Source organism: Pteronotus mesoamericanus, unplaced genomic scaffold (assembly GCF_021234165.1).
Source record: "Pteronotus mesoamericanus isolate MK-2021 breed Mesoamerican mustached bat unplaced genomic scaffold, CSHL_Meso_final contig_27, whole genome shotgun sequence".
Lineage (NCBI taxonomy): Eukaryota > Metazoa > Chordata > Mammalia > Chiroptera > Mormoopidae > Pteronotus > Pteronotus mesoamericanus.
The window spans coordinates 24431229-24449786 of record NW_026555115.1 but is presented as its reverse complement, the minus strand read 5'-3'; the positions used below and the strand labels follow the sequence as shown (position 1 = coordinate 24449786).

Genomic DNA, 18558 nt, shown 5'->3' with positions numbered 1-18558 from the left:
AAGTATTTCCTGGGGTAGACATCCCCGCCCCGCACCAGGTTTAATCCCAAGACAACTATTAGCTGCACATCCCCCTGACTTCCACATGCATCTCCATGTCAAGTTGACAATTTGACTTCCTGGTGGTCTGAGCAAGCAGTTTACTGAAAGCCTCTCCAATTGGGCATAACACACATTATTCTGATAGCTAGTCTTCAATGTCCCCATCTTCTTCTCCCTTCTAATACAAGGTGAACAAGGAATTATCATTCCCATTTGCAGAAAAAGAAATGGAGAACCAGTAAGGGAAAGAGACCAATATTCATTAGCAAAAGGTAGCAGTACTGATAAGGGGTCCTATCTCCCATCTCACTGTACTGGGTATACCAAATAGATACACAAGAGGATTAATTAACTAAGTACTCCTTCCAGGGAGGAAGTGAAAACAAAATTATAGTCAGTTTTTAATTGTCCATATTCCAAGGCACTTGTTTAAAACCAAGCTGTATGCTCCATGCCACTAGCCCATGTCTTCTCCTGCAATCAGGTAGCACACACCCAGACATGACCTACATTAACAGCAAAACATTTTGGTGTCCCTCCCCATTCCCCACCCCAAGTTCTTCAACACAGACCAAAGTCAACCATAACCAAATAAATATGGCAAATTGGCATATATTCACTTTATATTCACTTTATCTATGTCCAAAACAAACCAGGTCTTCTATCAGATCACCCCAATGAGAAAAAGGCTCCAGAAGCAGTGATGACCTCCTCCCATCTCCCCCCAAGACTCCCACCCAGACACACTTCTTACCCTCCCTTCAAACTTGGCGGTGGCTCCTTCTTTGATGCAGAGGTTCCGAGGGGGTGAAATGAAAGCAGGAGCTTCGGTCAGGGGCATGGAGCCGAATCTTGAGTGATCCATACTGAGGGAGCTTTTAGAAACGTGTGTTGAGGCAGCCAGCTTCACATCCCCCATAGCCTGAAAACAGGAAGGACGGCCAGGTCAGATGAGACAAAGTACAACCCTGTTTCCTCTCAGGCAGCAGCAGGGCCCGTGTACTTGTTGGGCCCAGTGTGGTGAGCTTTACAGAGGGCAGGTGCCCCATTAGGTCAGGGTCCACCGGGAGCTCCTCTGGAAATGAGAGGCTCTGTGTCCTCCACACGCAGGGCTGCCAGGGTGAGGCCCAGCTGGTCTCAGATGCCAGCTCCCAGGGCCGTGCCCCAGCCTCTGCAAAACCCCATGAAGAACTAGGAGAGGGGCAGTTGTGGTAAGAACAGAGAAACCAAATGGTCCTCTGAGTTTTTGCAATGGGTATCTAAAATCAGTATTTATTAGTCATGACCCTTCAGAATCAACATCTACATTAAGCACTTGAGGTAGAAAGTAAAGCTGTTTTTCACCTGACTTGTGAGAACTCATAGGCTAAAGAGAAATGGGATCCATACTCTAATAAAGAAAGTAGTTTGGGATTAATATGACAAAGATCCTGCATGAGGTGGGCATGAGTGGTTGAATGAAGGGAAGGAGGGAAGGCTAGGGAAGACATCTTATGCTGGGGACTAAATTGTGAAAAATTCTCAAAGGTCACAAAACATCAGTGTGTTCTGTGTTTTAAGATTATCTAGGTGAACTCCTTCATTTATAACTGAGGTCCAGAAGGGTAAAAGTCACTTGCCCAAAGAGACAAAGCAAAACAATGGTATCATGGGCCATAATACCTCAGGTTCCCGACTCCTGGTCCAGGGCCTAGTTGGGGTAGACAAGATGTGTATAGACAGGGACTGGCACAGATAGCTAGAATGAAGAAACAGGATTGATTCCAGGAGCGGAATTAGTAACAGGTATGAATCTGAGTTATTGATTGCAAACTACAGAAACTGACCCTGGCTCTCATAAACAGAGAAGGGATCTGTTAGAAAGGTGGAGTTTGGTGGGGAGCTCCCTAAGTTTATAGGAAAAGTAGTAGAACTAGGCTGGGCAAACAGACAACAATCACAGAAGCTGAGTGGTGAGATCCCAGCCAAGGTCACTGGACATCGCAACCACCAGTTAGAATACATCCTAAGTATCCCTGCTCCAGGTTCCAAGTCCACATGGAAGCCTCACCAGGCTGGAATGGCTCCAGGTTGGGGACCATGTCTTATTCTCTACAGAATCCATGGCTCCTTGCCTGTTGCAGGCATATGACAAACATCTGGTAAACTGAAGAGAAACAATGTTCCTAGCTTTTATTTTCTGTTCATTTTCTTGGGATCTTTAGTCACACATTTAAATCCCATGCTGTGAGGTGGATGAGCATGTAATTAGTTTGTTTAAATTTAATAACATCTAACAAAAATAAAATGGAGATAATATTTTGACTTTAAAGTTGAAATAACAAGCTCTGGCTGTTATTTTAGGTCAGTAGGTTGGAACGTTGCCCTGATATGCCAAGGCTACAGGTTCAATCTCCAGTTAGGGAACATACAAGCAGCAACCAATGAATGCATAAGTTGAATAACACAAATTGATGTTTCTTTTTCCCCTTCCCCCTTTCTTGCTCTCTCTAAAAATCTATAAATAAAATTTTTTTTTACAGTTAAAATAACAACCTAGGTTTGATTATTAACAGAGCACATCTCTGCTTGACAAATCCAGCTTTCTCATTCACTAATAAGATTATAGCTTTGCAAACAAACTTCCTTCCAAATGATAAGACTCACAGGTTCACTGCAGTAGGTAATAATGAAAGCAAACCTTATGTAGCACTTACTGTACACCAGGGACTATTCTAAGCACTTTATAAATAATAGCTCATTTGCTCCTCACAACAATACTATGACGCAGATGATTCCATCATCCTCATTTTATGGATCTGAACCCAAGGTGCAGAGAGATTAAGAAATTTGCCTAAGGTCAAATTAGTCGGTGGCAGAACTGGCATTGGAACCCAGGTGTCTGGCATCAGAGCCTCTAGGCTTAACCAGTGGGACCTCTCACCTCTTGTAAGCAGTTAGAGTTGGCTGGTGGGAAGGGGGCATGATGTAGGAGTAACAAGAGAGAAAGTTAAAAGCTGCTACCACATACATAAAAATTAAGATTTTCTGTATGTCAAAACATACTATCGACAACATTAAAAGGTGGATGATGATCAGGAATAAAATGTTTTCAACAAAAACAAAGGACTAGGACACTTCATGTATAAGAGCCTGACAAATAAATGGAAAGAGGCTATGCCTTGGACAGTTCATGGAAGACAGACAAATGACCACTATGAGCAGACACTGCCTAGTCACAATAAGAACCCAAGAGTGTAGGCTCAAATTAAGGACCAGCTAATTATCTTAAAAAAACTAACCAAATTGATATTTAAAAGAGAAGATAAAATGCCAGTGAGACAGTGGTGAGTTGGCTGAAAGGAATATAACCCACCCAGAGGAATATAAATTGGTGTGATCTTTCTGAAAAGCAGTTAGGCAACAAGATTCTGAATTAAGTATCCATCCCTCTCCCCAGTAATCCTACATTTAGAAATGTGTAATTGGGAAATAAGCAGAGATGCAGCCCAAAATTTATATATGAAAGTGCTAATCACATTATTTATAGCAAAAGAAACAATAATAATCTAGTTAAATAGAAATAGAAAAAATACTTAGTTTAATAGATAGCAATGAGAATGGGTTAAACACAGTGGAATATCAAGCAGTTATATGACTGTATACTTATAAGGAAAATAATGATAGAAATTTAATATAGAAATTTTAAACTAAAAATAAGTTTTACTACAGAAAATTTCAAAGATACAGAAAAATAGAAGGATAAAATGAGCACCTCAAATACCCATCTCCTATATTCACCAATTAGTATATTGTCATATTTATTTCATTATGTTTGTAAATGTGTTTGCAGAACCATTTCAGAGTAACTGTGATATAATTGTAATGAGAGGAATCATGATATATTCATTCACTCAATTAAAACATATTTATTGATTCCCAGACAAGAAAAAAGCTAAAGAAGTTCATCACAATGAAACCAGTATTATAAGAAATGATAAAGGAACTTCTTTAAGAAGGAGAAAGAGATAAAAAATATGAATAATAAAATGGCAAAAACTATACACCTATCAATAATGACTTTAAATGTAAATGGATTAAATGCTCCAATCAAAAGACATATAGTGGCTGAATGAAGAAAACAAGACCCATACATGGGCTGCTGCCTACAAAAGACGCACTTCAGATCGAAAGACACACACAGACTGAAAGTAAAGGAATGAAAAAAGATATTTCAGGCAAATGGAAATGGGGAAAAAGAAAGCCAGGGTAGCAATACTTGTATCAGACAAAATAGACTTTAAAGCAAAGTCTATAACAAGAGACAAAGAGGACATTTCCTACACAGTAGCCAAGATATGGAAGCAACCTAAAGTGTCCATTGACAGAGGACTGGATAAAGAAGATATGGTACATATATACAGCAGAGTATTACTTGGCCATGAAAAAGATTGAAATCATACCATTTGCAACAACACAAATGGACCTAGAGGGTATTATGCTAAATGAAATGAGTCAGACACAAAAACACAAATACCACATGATTTCACTTACTTGTGGAATCTTAAGAACAAAATAAACAATGAAAACAGAAATAAACTCATAGTTACAGAGAATAAAACTGATAGTTACCAGACCAGAAGGGTATTGGGGAACTGGGTGAAAAAGGCAAAGGGATTAAGAAGTAGTTAAAAAATAGTCATGGGAATTAAAGTACAGTATAGGGAATATAGTCAATAATATTGTAATAAATATGTATGGTGCCAGGTGGGTACTAGACTTATAGGAGGATCACTGTAAGTTATATAAATGTCTACCCACTATACTATACACCTGAAATAATGTTGAATGTCAACTGTAATTGAAAAATTTTTTAAAATATTAAAGACCTATTTGTTGAACGCCTACCACATGTCATACCAAGTGCCAGGGATATAGAGTGAACAATTACACATGTGTGTGGTGAATGGGGTAACATGGATAGGGAAGGAATGGGGTTCTCATATCTTGCAGAGCTACCTAGGACTATATCCCAGAAGAGACACTACTCCCCTCGTCCTCCTCCACTGCCACCTCCTCCACTAAGGGGAGGTGACAGATATACTCTGTGCTGTCCGCACAGGTGGCTGGGAGTGTGGGGTGGAGGTGGGGATCGGTATCCTGAGGGCCACACCTGACATAAATCCAGGAGCATGGCTAGTTTCTAACTGTGAGCTGGGCACGGTACTTCAACTCTCTTGGCATCAGTTTCCTTTTCCTTAAAATGGGAATGATAATATCAACCTCACAAGGTTCAAGGGAGGATTTCAATATAGTGTATATAAAACACATATTATAGCATAAAAGGGATTCAATAAGTAGGAGCTGTCAACATCATCATCCAGCTCCCAAAGGAAACCCAGATTCCCCAGCTTACAGAACACAGACCCTTTTCACCAAGGAGAGCAAGATGCCCAGGCCAGCCCAATTATTATCTTCAGGCAGCTGAGTGGGATTGCTATACAACAGTAGGAGGACGCAGATGGCAGAGCCCTGTGAAAAGATTGGGAAGAAGGATTGTCGTGTCTGCTCTAGCAGCAACGTTTAATGGGTAGAGTTTATGCCTCTGACATTGTTCTGGGCACCAATCTTAGTCTCCACAGTCCTGCAAAGCATTCTGACTATGCTTTTACAAATGAGGACACAGGGGCTCAGAGAGCCAACCCTACTTGTCCAAGGCCACATAGCTAAGAAGTAGAAACCGAGCCAAAATCTGACAGCAGTCATACCCTAGGCCCCATGACCCAGATGAGGCATTTCCTGATATTTTCAGCAAAGGGAGATGTAATAGGCAGAGGCTATTGCAGAGAGGAAGGGAGCAGGCAATGTGCCTTCCCTTCTGCTCTCAGGCCTAGCTTTGGAAGTCACAAGACTCTTCTGCCTCTGCTCTCAGAGGAGCTGGAAACCAGGAATGGAGACATTAAGCTCAGGACCCTCTCTACAAATCCTCTTGATCCAAGACCTTCTGAGGTCCACCTAAATCTCCCGAAAGCCCTGGATACTATCATCAGAAGGAACATGCTCGGTCTCAAGAACGCAGAAGAAAGAAGTCATCCAGCCTTAGGAAAGGTCTGGCTTCATGGTTAGAAACAGAACAGGTAGGTCAATACAACCAGAGAGCATCCAGTCCCCTGAAAGGCAGTTGTGGGGGGGCAGTTACTGAACTAGGACCAGAGCCTAATCCCAGGGTGGCCAGATACACCAAACAGCTCCACTCAGCCCATCGCCCCACCCACTGCCATCAACAGCATAAACAGATTCTGTCCACACTGTCAAATAATGGCTACTGACATTTTTGGAATGCTCTATCAGAAAAATAAATAAATAAAACCCAACCAACCATTCTTGTTCCCTTCTAATCCCTCACCCAGCCTGGTGACCACATTCCCATAGAGAATACCACCATTAACTTCTCTACTGGCATAGCAGTGCTCAGTGGTTGGAATTAAACATACCAACTAGAGGGTTTTATTCAATAATAATCAAAGGATGGAGAAGTAAGAAGAGAAAAAATGGGGTGAGAGGAGTACAAAAAAAAAACAAAACAGTGGTGCCCTGGTCGGGTAGCTCAGTTGGTGAGAGCATCATCCTGATGCACCAAGGATGCAAGTTCTATACCCAGTCAGGGCACATACAAAAAGCAACTGATGAATGCATAAATAAGTGGAACAACGAATCGATCTCTCTCTCTCTCTCTCTCTCTACCTCCCCCCACTCCCCATCCTTTCCTCTCTCTCTCTCTAAAAAGTAAAAGCAAAAAAATCAATTAAAAAAACAGCAGGGGCGTGAGAGCTGAAATCAACCCCCTATACTCCTCCAACACACACACATACTCTCTCTCTCTCTCTCTCTCTCTCTCTCTCTCTGCCTGGGCCAAAGCTTATGTCCAAATAAGGTTTTCACAAGTAACAGAATGTATTAATCATTCAAAGCAACACTAAGTTAACTTGACTTTAATTTGATCAAAAGCCCCATAAATTGTCTCTTGAATTCAGAAAGGAATACTTTCAACTATGGCCAAAACAGAGTGCAACTTTGAGGCAAAAAGATTTAGAATAAAAGTTAAAAATCGGGGATCAAGTTATACAGTAGAACAGGTTTAGAGAAAACTGCTGTGCCCTTCCTTAGTGAAAGTGCATGCATTTTAAATGATTGTTGTCTTTAAGCACCTGATCAGTCAGCAGGGCATCCTGGAAATACCGTGCTTTTCCTACAGAGAAGGGCTGCCAGCAGGCTCTGCACTGGAAGCCTGGCTGTCAGAGGTGAATCCAACCACAAGCCACAGCACAGGTCAGAGGCAGCAAACCACCCAGGTGCAAATGCCCCAGGCAATAACAGCTCCACTCTCCCCACCTTAATCTTCTCTCTGCAGGACTCAAATCCTGACAAATTTCCTAATTGCTCCTAATCCTTGAGTGGGTTGCTGCTCTGCTATGGGCTGTGCCAAAATGACTTGCTGTGACCCCTGGGAGCAAATAATGGAGCAGGGCCACACACCAAAGAACGGACACGCCTTACCATGGCCTCTTCCCTGGGCAGCTCTCACATGAGCTGGGACGTGTGGGCAGCCATGCTGTACCACTGTACCGCAGAGATTCCTGTCCAAGGTCTGTCTGAGAAGGAAGAGAGGACGGAGAGCCAGGGACACCGCAGAGCCCAAGGCCAGGTTGAAAAAGTTAAGTGGGGGTTGACTTTGCTCACAGATGTTGCAACTTGCCTTCTGCTGGGCAGCCAGCTTAACCCAGTCAGGGAGATCTGTTGTTCTAATACACCCCGCTGGGGTGACCTTTGAAACCTCTGGCTGTCAGCTGCAGAGGCTCTCAGTTGAGTCCTGGAGAAACCAGGGGTGGAACTCATGGGTTTTTACAGAGCTGCAGATTCCAGTCTGAGCGTGGAGCAAAGGCAGGATGCTGTCAAACAGAGCTGAGCCCTTGGAGGGGCTGGGCATGCCCCAACTCTACATCTGGCCTGGAATACCAGTCACCCCTTGGCACATCTGGCCTAGAATTACCACCCAAAACTCGTCAGACATTGCCTCCTGAGACCCAGCTCCTTCCTCCTTAAATTGAGAAAGCCCCGTTTATGGTCCCCTGAGTAGAAGGCAAGCCCAGAGAGCAGGTGGATGGGGAAACTCCAGGCTGTAATTGTCTTAGGGAATCTGGGCTGGGATTTCAACCAGGCTGTTCACATTGTGCAGAGGACCCAACAGCACTGGTCTGACCCTTGGGGAGCTTCGGGAGCAGTCCCTGAAGCACACCTCTAAAATGGCAGCAACGTGATGCTTAGACCAGTACTTCTCCTCCAGGGGCCAGAAGGATTTCCACAATTCCAGAGCAATCTCATCCTATGCAACTCACACCTTGGGACAGACTGTGAACATCTGAATTGGCAATGACATGAATTTGAGCTTTTTGGGGGGAAGGCAGAGACAAATGCATTTGGAAAAATTAATTAATTAATAAAATAAATAAATATGGAGTGGGAAATTTGAGCTTTTCTATTGGCTCATGTCTGATTCTTAAGTAACTGGTATTCTTGTAACACCTGGGTGACCCCTTACCCTCTAGCTCAGTGGTTCTCAAACTTCTTGATCCCAGGGCCCTTCATGCTCCTAGAAAGTATTGAGGATCCCAAAGAGCTTTTGTTTGTGAGTTACTGCTATCAACATTTACTGTATTAGAAATTAAAAGTAAATAATACTAGTTCATTTAAAAGCATCAATAACCCCATTATATGTTAACATAACATTTTTAGAAGAAATATATATTTTCTGAAACAAAAAAAAGTAAGAAGAGATGTAGATTTTTGCAAACTTTTTAACGTCTGGCTTAATAGAAGACAGCTACATTTTCACATCTGTTTCTGTATCTAGTCTGTTGTGACATCACAGTATTTGTAGCTGCTGGAAAACTCCACTGTACACTGAAGAGAGAAGGTGAGTGAAAAAGCCAAACATTATATTATGAAAATGATTTCGATCTCATGGCCTCTGAAAAAGTCTCAAGAACCCCAAGGGTCCTTAGGGAACACTGTAAGAACTGTTGCTTTAGTCTAGCACTCTGCTCTCCTTGTCACTATCTGCTCTCACTTCTGCCCCTCCTTAAAATACACAAATGGGCCCTGGCCACTTTTGGCTAAGGTGGTTGGAGCATTGTCCCATAGACTAAAAAGGTCGTGGATTCAATTCCTGGTCCAGGCATATACCCAGGTTCGATCCCTAGTTGGGGTGCATATGAGAAGACACCAATATGATTTTCTCTCACATTGATGTTTCTCTCTCTCCCACCCCTTTTCTCCCTCCCTCCCTCCCTCAAAGCAATACAAACATGTCCTCAAATAAGGATTAAATAAATAAAATATAAGTAGTAGTGTGCAGCTTTGAGGGACAGGTTGGGAAGAGGGTAAATCAATATCTAATTTGCTCCCATCATTTCTTCCACACACCGAAAAACCCCTGAATAAATGCGGACCAGAGCTATGTGAAGCATGAAACAGACACTGATGAAGAGAATACCTTTAAGTCAATTAAGTTCTTGGCCAAGAACTAAATATACCCAGCTTCTAAAAGACCTTGAATATAGTAGATATTTGAATATTTTATGGCTAATAAAGGAGATATGAATACAAAAAACAATGCTGTTCACCACTGAGGAGTGGAGGTAAATCAGTTCTAAGTCTTAGACAGAGGTCTCTGGTATGGGCAACAGCACTAGGAAAGTCATCTGATTTGGGCAGAAACAAGGACAATGATTTGGACAAAATCATGGAAAGTATGTTTATCAAATATGTGGGTTACACTAAGCAAGTAGGAACAGCTGCCATACTGGATGTTAAATACACCCCTGAAAGATCAGCAAAAGGGACCAGCGCTTGAGGGATGTAAAAGAACAATTTTTAAGTTCTTACACTTAAGCTCAGAAACAAAAACTAAACAACTGGCAAGTATGAAATGTCTGACTGGAAATACTCAACTCAGACTCTGATCCAACTGAGGTTAGGTCAGGTCCCATGCTAGGGGAGTGCATCAAGTTCCACACATCACATTTGGTGGCCATGTAGTCGTGTGGTTATATGATTAGCCTGTCTCCCCCACTGGAACACAAGCTTCATCAGGTTATAGGTCCTGTTGTTTTGCTCACTGCTGTATCCCCAACAACCAGAATATTGATAAGCAAAATTACTGATGAGTAAGTTTTCAACACACACTTGTAGAATACATGAATGAATAGAAACTTGTGCTAAAAAAATTTAAAAATCACCTCCAAACTATGACCCCACTTAATTTTATTGTATCAGGAATCCTGTGAATGTTTGAGAGAGGACATACGGAAAGCAGTGGGTGACCAGGTCACAACAATATATCTACCCTTCTAGGGCCTACAGGTATTTGGTTCTAGTCACATGCCAGTCTAGGCCTAAACCTGGCATGTAACTCATGCATTCTTTCTATTCTTTGCTTCTCAGTCTTCCTGTGTGTAAAATGGGCATAATGGCACTCTGCCTGGCACACACTCTGGGTTTCCTGCTTGCATCCCCAAGCAACTCAGGTCCACATCCCTGAGTTCCCAAGTGAAATCACACAAAGCCAGCCTGCTCTGTCCCCCATGGCTGAGTTCTTCTCTGAGCATCAGGCAGTCTCTTCCTCCCCTCCCCCAGCTTTCTTGGCCTTCCCTCTTGGAAAAGACATTAAAGGAGGGGCTGGGCTTCTACAGGCAGATGAGCTGCCCACGTCAGCCCGGCCACATCAGCAGAGCAGCAGACCACGGGTGGGAGGAGGGTGTCTGCTCAGCAGCACAACGCTGAGTGCCCACGTCTTCGGCAGAAAGTTATTTTTAACTTTTCTCAAAAGCGGACACACATACACACACACACAGATCAAATCAAACAAACACACTCAACTGCATACACAGTGTGAATGAGAAAGGCCTGGTCTCCTGGAGCTGCTCTCTTCCTGTGAGGGTTCTTGTTAATTGGGGATTTAATGAGAACAGGCTGAGAGAAGCTTTCTGCAATAAAAGTCACATGCAAAAGAAATCAAAGCCAGAAACGCTGCTTATAACTAAATTAGCAAAATGCACATTCCTATCACAATCTAGCAACAATCCTAAAGTTCACGCATGTTATTATCAGGTATCATCCTTGCAGAGGGAAGTTTGGGGTCACAAGTGTGTTTATCCACCTATACCCTTCTCAGATGTCAGACCTCCTCCCTCCAGTCTGCTCATTCATAGGGAATGCGCCCAGTTTTTAAATGCTATGAAATGAGCACTGTGAGTGCTCAGGTAGGGGCAGCCCCATCACCTCAGTCTGTGGGAGCATGGAAATCAACTCAGGGAACAGGAACAGAGCTCCTGGCTTCCACCCCCATGATGCTCCATAGCAGGGAGCAGACTGCTCTGCTGTCAGAATGTGTTCTGCACTGCTTAACTGTGGCCTGAGGCAAGTGACAATCTTTGAAAGCCTTAGTTTACTCATCTGTAAAATGGGGCTGCTACTAATAACCCCCACCTGCAGGGTTGCGATGAGGGTCAACAGTGTGTATAAAAAGTATCCCTAGGCCAGTCCCTGGCACAAAATAAGTGCTCAGTCTGTGGTGGCTACTATTGTTAACATCGTCATTGTTTTCAGATTTCTGTCAAAAGCTCATAGGATAGCCCTGACCAGTGTGGCTCAGTTTTTTGAGTGTCATCCACAAAGCAAAAAGTCGTCAGTTTGATTCTCAGTCAGGGCACATGCCTGGATTGCATGCCTGGTCCCCGGTTGTAGTGCGTGTGAGAGGCAACCAATTGATGCTTCTCTCACACATCAATGGTTCTCTCCCTCTCTTTCTCCCTCCCTTCCCCCTCTCTAAAAATAAAATCTTTTTTTTATTTAAATCAGAGGACAGAAGAGGCTTGGTCAAGGAGGGAGCCAGCACAGGAGAAAACAGGACAGCGTGGGAGGGTAAGCAGCACAGAAGGGAGTCAGTGACTCCAGTGCTTACTATGGCTGCATCCCAAACAGCTGTGTGGCCTTAAGAGAGTCGATTTCCTCCTTCAGTCTTCTCTATATGGCCTGAAGGGCCTCTCTGGACCCTTTCTGCCCTAGGGCATCTGTGTCTCCAGGATTGGGACCAGCTATCCATAGGACACCTGGGCAGGGAGGAAAAGTTTCAGCAGAGGAAGCCAAGCCCTGACCTGAAACAAGATGCTGTGGGTCACCAGGAAGGAGGCAAAGCCTTCCCTACCAGAGGCTTCTGTTTGGAGTCCACCATGCAAGGCTTCCCAGGCCCAGAATCCAAATCAGACAGGCGCACCTGGTCTCAAGGCACACCTGTGAGATACCAGCATGAAGACTCTGAAGACTGGGTCGGTGCTAGTAACAGGCATCTATGCAGTTATTCCAGCTTCTCTGGCAAGCTCCCAGGTCTGTCCAGGGAGTGGCTGGGGGTAAAAGAGCTGAGTGGAAACCCCAGGGAAAAGAATGAAAAGAGAGATAACCAGTAATAACTACTGCTTAGTGAGCACTATGTGCCAAGCTTTGGAGTAAGTACTTAAGGTGACTTACCTCATTTCATCCCTTAGCAGAGTGGCAAATATTAACAGCAAAATTAATGGGCGAGTATTATTTAGTAAATGGAAGATATTCCTTTTCTTTCTACTACTTCATTCTTCCTCTCCCTCCCCCAATTCAGCGAACATTTAGTAATTTGAGTTATTTAGAAACATGAGTCTTGAGCAGGGGGAGTAGGTAGGAGGGCTAGTGGGTGGGCTTAGGCAGCCCACAGTCATATGGCTGCTCTGTTGGTACTGGAATTTTACAGGGTTGAGGAGAGATCTAGAAAGAGGAGGGAGGGGGAGTGGAGAGAAGGGTCACCAGTCTATGCCATGAGTCTGCCCTGCCCCTCCTCTCCTAGTCTCTGGAGAAGCCTAGGAAAGCTTTGGAAAAGAAGGTCAAGTGAGCCTCGCGATTCCACTGATCACACCCCACCCTGAAGGGGGCTCTGAGCAGCTTCTCCAGCTCCAGACTGGAATGCCCCATCCTTCTTTCTGAGCCTCCTGAAGCACGCACAGCCCCTCACTTTTGGTGGGGGTTGGGGGGGATGGGGTCCTATGTTGATGATCTGAAGGGACAGGCCCAGAGGCTCCTGTGTTAGGAGGGCCCTTGGACTCTGAGAACATGGACGAAGGTGAACTGCTGGCAGAGCCCATGTGGCCCTTGCTTCTTTCCACACGGTTTAGAGGAGATGCCAGCTTCCCCTGGTCTGCTTCTCCTGGGAAAACATTAGCACTGTGGCTGGACTAACTCCTGGATGAGTTGAGGAGAGAGAATGAGGAAGACGCTTCTGTGGGAGTCCTGCCTTTCCACATGAGAGCCGCAGGCATCAGGCTGGAAGAGTGTCTTTCAAGAAGGGGAGCAGGAAGCAGTGCTGACAGGAAGGACTGCAGAGATGAGGAACGCTGATAAGAACCAAGGCTGAGTTTGAAGACTATCTCCAGCCACAAGCATCCACAGCTGCTGCTCGACCTCCTCGGGCCCCCAGCAGTTGCCAGTACGCGCCTGGCTCTGGCATGCTCATGGCTCACTTGAGCTTCCCTTTTTAAGAGACCTGGAGATACCTTCCCCACTGTGTCACTGCACAAGAAAACACACACAGCCAACCTGAGGTACCAACTCCTACATGCTCCCCAATTTGAAAATTGAGTTTGCAGTTGTTTTCTAATTACTCCCACCAACACAATCTGCCTCCTCTGGCTGAAGCCAAAGGCCTGCAAACAGTGCAACGGATTTCTAGTTTTCTTTCCCCTCTTGCTTAGCACTGGGATGAGAGGGTAGGTGCACAGGGAAGGTGAATGAGGAGGCAGCTGAGAATGAGTGTCTCTGACATGCTGGAGGAGGGGGGATCCTAAATACAGGTGGGTTTTTATAATGTAATTTTCCCAGGTGAGTTTTTCCCATACAATTTTTAGGTTGGCCACCTCAATTAGAGAGAGAACCAATCACTACTTTAGGGTCAAGCCCGGACTTGTATCAAGAACAAGAACTAGGTGGGGTCACCACTAGTTCTAGCACACTAGTGACAATAACTGACAATCTAAGGGTAAGCTAGGTGGTAGCAGTCAGCCAGTGGATTTCAGTGAATGATCTCATCACAGGCTTTGTACATGCCTGGATGTGAACCTGCTTCTGCCACTTAGTAGCCAGATGACCCTGGATGATTTACGTAACCTCTCTAAACCTCAATTTTCTCACCTGTAAATCTACCTTGTAGGGCTCTGTGGAAATTAGAGGTAACTTCAAGTATCTAACACAAAGAAGATACTCAAAATACCCAATACATTGTAATACGCAATTTCTAACAATGTCTGGCATGTAACAAGCACTCAACAAATGGTAACTCTCTAATAATAGTCAATTATGATGAAGAATCAGAGGTATCATCTTTCACTTAGATGTTCTAGTCCATTTAAATATTGCTGCAGATATAGCCCTATCTATCTCTAAGAGATTACTAATTCATGCTCTTAAGGTGACTTCTTTTCATCAGTTACTTACTCATCGAGGGCTAGACAATAAGCATTGCTCTTACCCTCCCAAATTGTGATTGACTGTTAGCACAGTGGGATATGGGTGGATCATAGAGTGTGAGGGCTGGAAGGAGACCAGTATCATCTAATCCAACCCCCTTAATGTACAGATGAGGAAATGGGCTCAGAGCAAGTCTACATATCCTCAAAGATGGGAACAGGGACCTCTAAAGTTTGCAAGACACAGAAAAATGGCCAGTTCCATCTAAGAGGTGCTGACCTGGGGTGTGCAGATAGTGCTGCATGTCTAAGAGCAAAGGAGCTAATATGGGGAAGAGTGGGGCCAAGAGGAGTTTCGAGAGGTATAGTCATCAAATTGATTGAAGTTAGGCTGTGGAGGACCTAGAGGATAGCAACGCTCTCAGATAATGCTGCCAAAAGGGCTTCTATTTAACATAGAGCTATTGACAATGTATGAAATGCTTTCCCAATCAAGATCTCACTTCAACTAGACTACATACTGAGATTTGTTATAACCACATTTTATTGATAGGAAATCGGAGGCTCAAAGACCAAGTGACTTGCCTAAAGTCACCTAGCTAATAAAGCAGAACTAGAATCTAGTCTTTCTTACTCCAAATCCTGGCTTAATTTGGTAACATGCTCAGGAAAGATTTAGCAAGATATGTTAAATCTTATTATAATAAATACCATGCCCAACAGGAAATTCGCAGCATAACAACTGTGTTTATAGTCTCTTAGATTTTACTGGAATGAAATCTAATGGGTACAAATTTGACTAATGTAGTAAATCCCTAGCCCAGGGAAAGTCCCTTATATTTGTTGTAAACAAATAGATGACTTAGTTTCAATCCCTCAGGCCTGAGGGGGAGACCAGGCATAGTGGCTAATCTCCAGGAAATTTATGTACCACCATCAGTAGACATTCCTCTCTCCCCACACAGAGATGCTTTCTCTTCCCATTCACAGGACAGAAATCCCTGTGTTCTCCCCCTTGTTGCTCTTCTCTAGGCTCCCTTCAGCTCTCCTCCCACTGGCTGGGCATAACTTCAACCTTGGCCTTGGGTGCTATATCAGAACTGCCAGCAGACGTCTTGGCCATGTGACAAGCCTTGTGTTTCCACATGCAGTTCACCCCTTGCCCTTATCTACCCTCCCATGATATGAGGGTCTGTTCCCAGGGCAACTTGCAGCTATGGATGAGAAACAATGGCTTAGTGTTTTCTGGAATTTACCTGGGGTGGTGGAGAGCTGCCAACCCATCCCAGCCAGATTTATCAGCCCAACGGCCAAAAGTCAGGCTCAGACACAGCCCTACTCCCCCTCCAGACTTCTTCATTGTTTACTCCAAGGGATGTGTCATCTCCCTCACCTCTCCCTTTCACTTTCCAGTCCCACTAGGGGCAAGAGCACAGGGGTTCCTGGGTACCAACCTCAGGTCCTGTGCAGAGGAGACTCACTCACCCTAGGAAGTTGGAATGTCAGGGCTGGGAGGGACCTTAGAAATAGTGGGACCCCACCTGCAACCTCAGAGGGGTGCATCTATGTGCACTTTGGCGATAGTTGTAGCCACCTTATCCTGGAGGATCAATTATACTCAAAGGTTTGGGGGAAGCATTTTTATATTAAAACCAATGCATTCACATTACTGTATAGAATGACAATGATAAGTAGATTTCACAAATAACTACAGGACTTCAAAGGAATGCAATGCTTTCTGTAAGCTGCTTCAGGCTATATCTCAAGCTCCTACCCCCATAATACATGTTCTTTCTCCACTTCCCTTGGGGATGAAAAAGTCAGAGAAGCCCTGCTCCCATCAAGCCCTCCTGTTTCACAGAAAGGAAACCTCAGATCCAGAGGAATGAAGGTGCTACGAACCAGAATATCTACTGTTAGTAATAAAAATAACCCATTTATTGAATGCTTACTAGGAGTCAGGTACTGTACTGAGGGTTTTACCTAAGTTACCGTAACATTTCTTTTCAAAGTAACTCTATAAGATGGGTATTATTTTCATTTTAAAAATGAAGAGAAGACTCAGAAATTGAGAAATACATCCAAGTCACAGAGTTAACAATAACAGCTACTTCTTAATAGCTAGATTTGAACCCAGGTCTCTGACTCCAACATTCAGATGGTGAAGAGCTGGGAGTGGGTCAGAATCCAAGGTCCTGCTATCTCATCTTGGCTCTGTCACTAGATTACACATAGCCACAGAACCCAAGGAGAGTTTAGCTCAACTTCTTTGTCTACAGATAAGAAAAACAAGGCCCAGAGAGAAGTCTTAGAGCCAGAGCCACCGAATTTTGGGAACAGAATCTGCCTACAGTGGGTCCTGGGGAAATGTCCTAACCTCTCTGGGGTTAGAAAACCTCTAACATCCCTCTTGGATGTATCAATTTGTAATCTGACGTGCATACCTGGTCAGTCTCTGTGAGCCTGAACACCTGTGGGGGGCCTCACGCATTTTGGTCTGCAGACAGCAGCTCAAAGAAGCTACCTTTACCTTCTTGCCAAGTAGCTGGACAAGTGTACTAAGAAAACTCATCTGATAATTGTCAGTCACTTCTGTTTCTGAAATGATTAGCTGGTCTGCTATTAATTAGCTAAGCCTTGCACACCAGGAAGCAAACCGTTTACAATAGTAGCCAAAAACCACTGCCACAAGGATGCACACCCTCCCAACTAGGAAATTCCCGAAGTTCATTCATCCTTTGGTTCCCATCTATAAGAAGCTTCTTCTATACCCCAACTTCTTAGGCCATTGATGTTTGTCTAAAAAGCTTACTCCATGGCTGAAAGAAAGGGAGGAAACATCAATTGGTTGCCTCTTGTTTGCCTCCAAATGGTGATCCAGCCTGCAACCCAGGCATGCTCCCTGACAAGGAATCGAACCCGCAACCTTCAGTTTGCAGGTCAGCACTCAATGCACTGAGCCAGGTCAACATTAGGGAATCTTAAGCCAGAAGCTCTTAAGTGCTGGAGGCAACTAGCAGAGAACTGTCCTCAACCTAGAATGTCTTCCTCCTTCCTTTCCAACAACTAAAGTGACCACATGATGTATTATCCAAACTAGGACTCTTCTGAGAGTGAAGAGGGGCACTATTAATATTTATGCTGGGACTGCCCAGGGAAACCAGAATGTATGTATGGCCATCCTAATCACTTCCTAAGTCTAGACGTGAAGGTGACTTCAAAGACGTCTTTCCCAGACACATTCACCCTATTATGGCCAAGCTCATGCTTCACATGCCCTCAGTCCAGGAAACTGTTATATTATTTCACACAGGGTTATATTTGGAGATGTTCTCATATGTGTCATTTCTCCTTTTCTAAACAGTGTCTTGGTTGCTGATTTTTTTTGCATGAACTTTAAATTCACTCCAGTTCCCCTTGTTCCATCTTCTTTTGTCATTGTTCATAAACAATATTTGCTGAAAGTCTGGTCATGAGTAGAATTACAAGTGACTTTTTTTCCCCTAAAAAATACTATTACACACGCGCGCGCGCGCACACACACACCACACGAGGTCTGTCTGGAAAAAGTCCAGCCATTGTTACTATAGCGAGAAGAATTTACACAACATCGATGTAACCTGGCAGCCAAGGAGAGTGGACTGGAATGCACATGTATGAACAATGACGACTTGACTGTACTAGTCATGGGGGTGGTAGATGCCTCTGGGTGAGCATGTGTACTTTATGGCCATCATATTCAAAATGACTGAGTAGAGCAATGAATCTGCATCAAATTTTGCATTAAGCTTGAACATTCCCCTGCAGAAACGATTTGGTTGATTAAGAATGTTTTTGGGGATGAGTCAATGAGTACAGTGCACATAAAAGTGTGGCACAAACACTTGAAAAATAGTCGAGAATCTGTTGAAAGTGACCCATGTTCTGGAAGGCCTGCAACAAGCAGAACATCTGAGAATGTTGAACGTGTACAGGCAACAATTAACAAAGT

General features: G+C 43.9%; 1 protein-coding gene across 2 annotated transcripts in view; it reads right to left on the bottom strand.

Annotated features, from left to right (window-relative positions):
* The window catches only part of MYLK (myosin light chain kinase), a 182890-nt gene extending 181929 nt beyond the window's left edge, over positions 1–961 (bottom strand). For both annotated transcript variants that reach the window (XM_054575200.1, XM_054575201.1), the window contains exon 1: positions 797–961. In XM_054575200.1, coding sequence (XP_054431175.1) covers positions 797–961 — 165 coding nt within the window. The remainder of the gene's footprint in view (positions 1–796) is intronic.
* Positions 962–18558: the final 17597 nt, after the last annotated feature.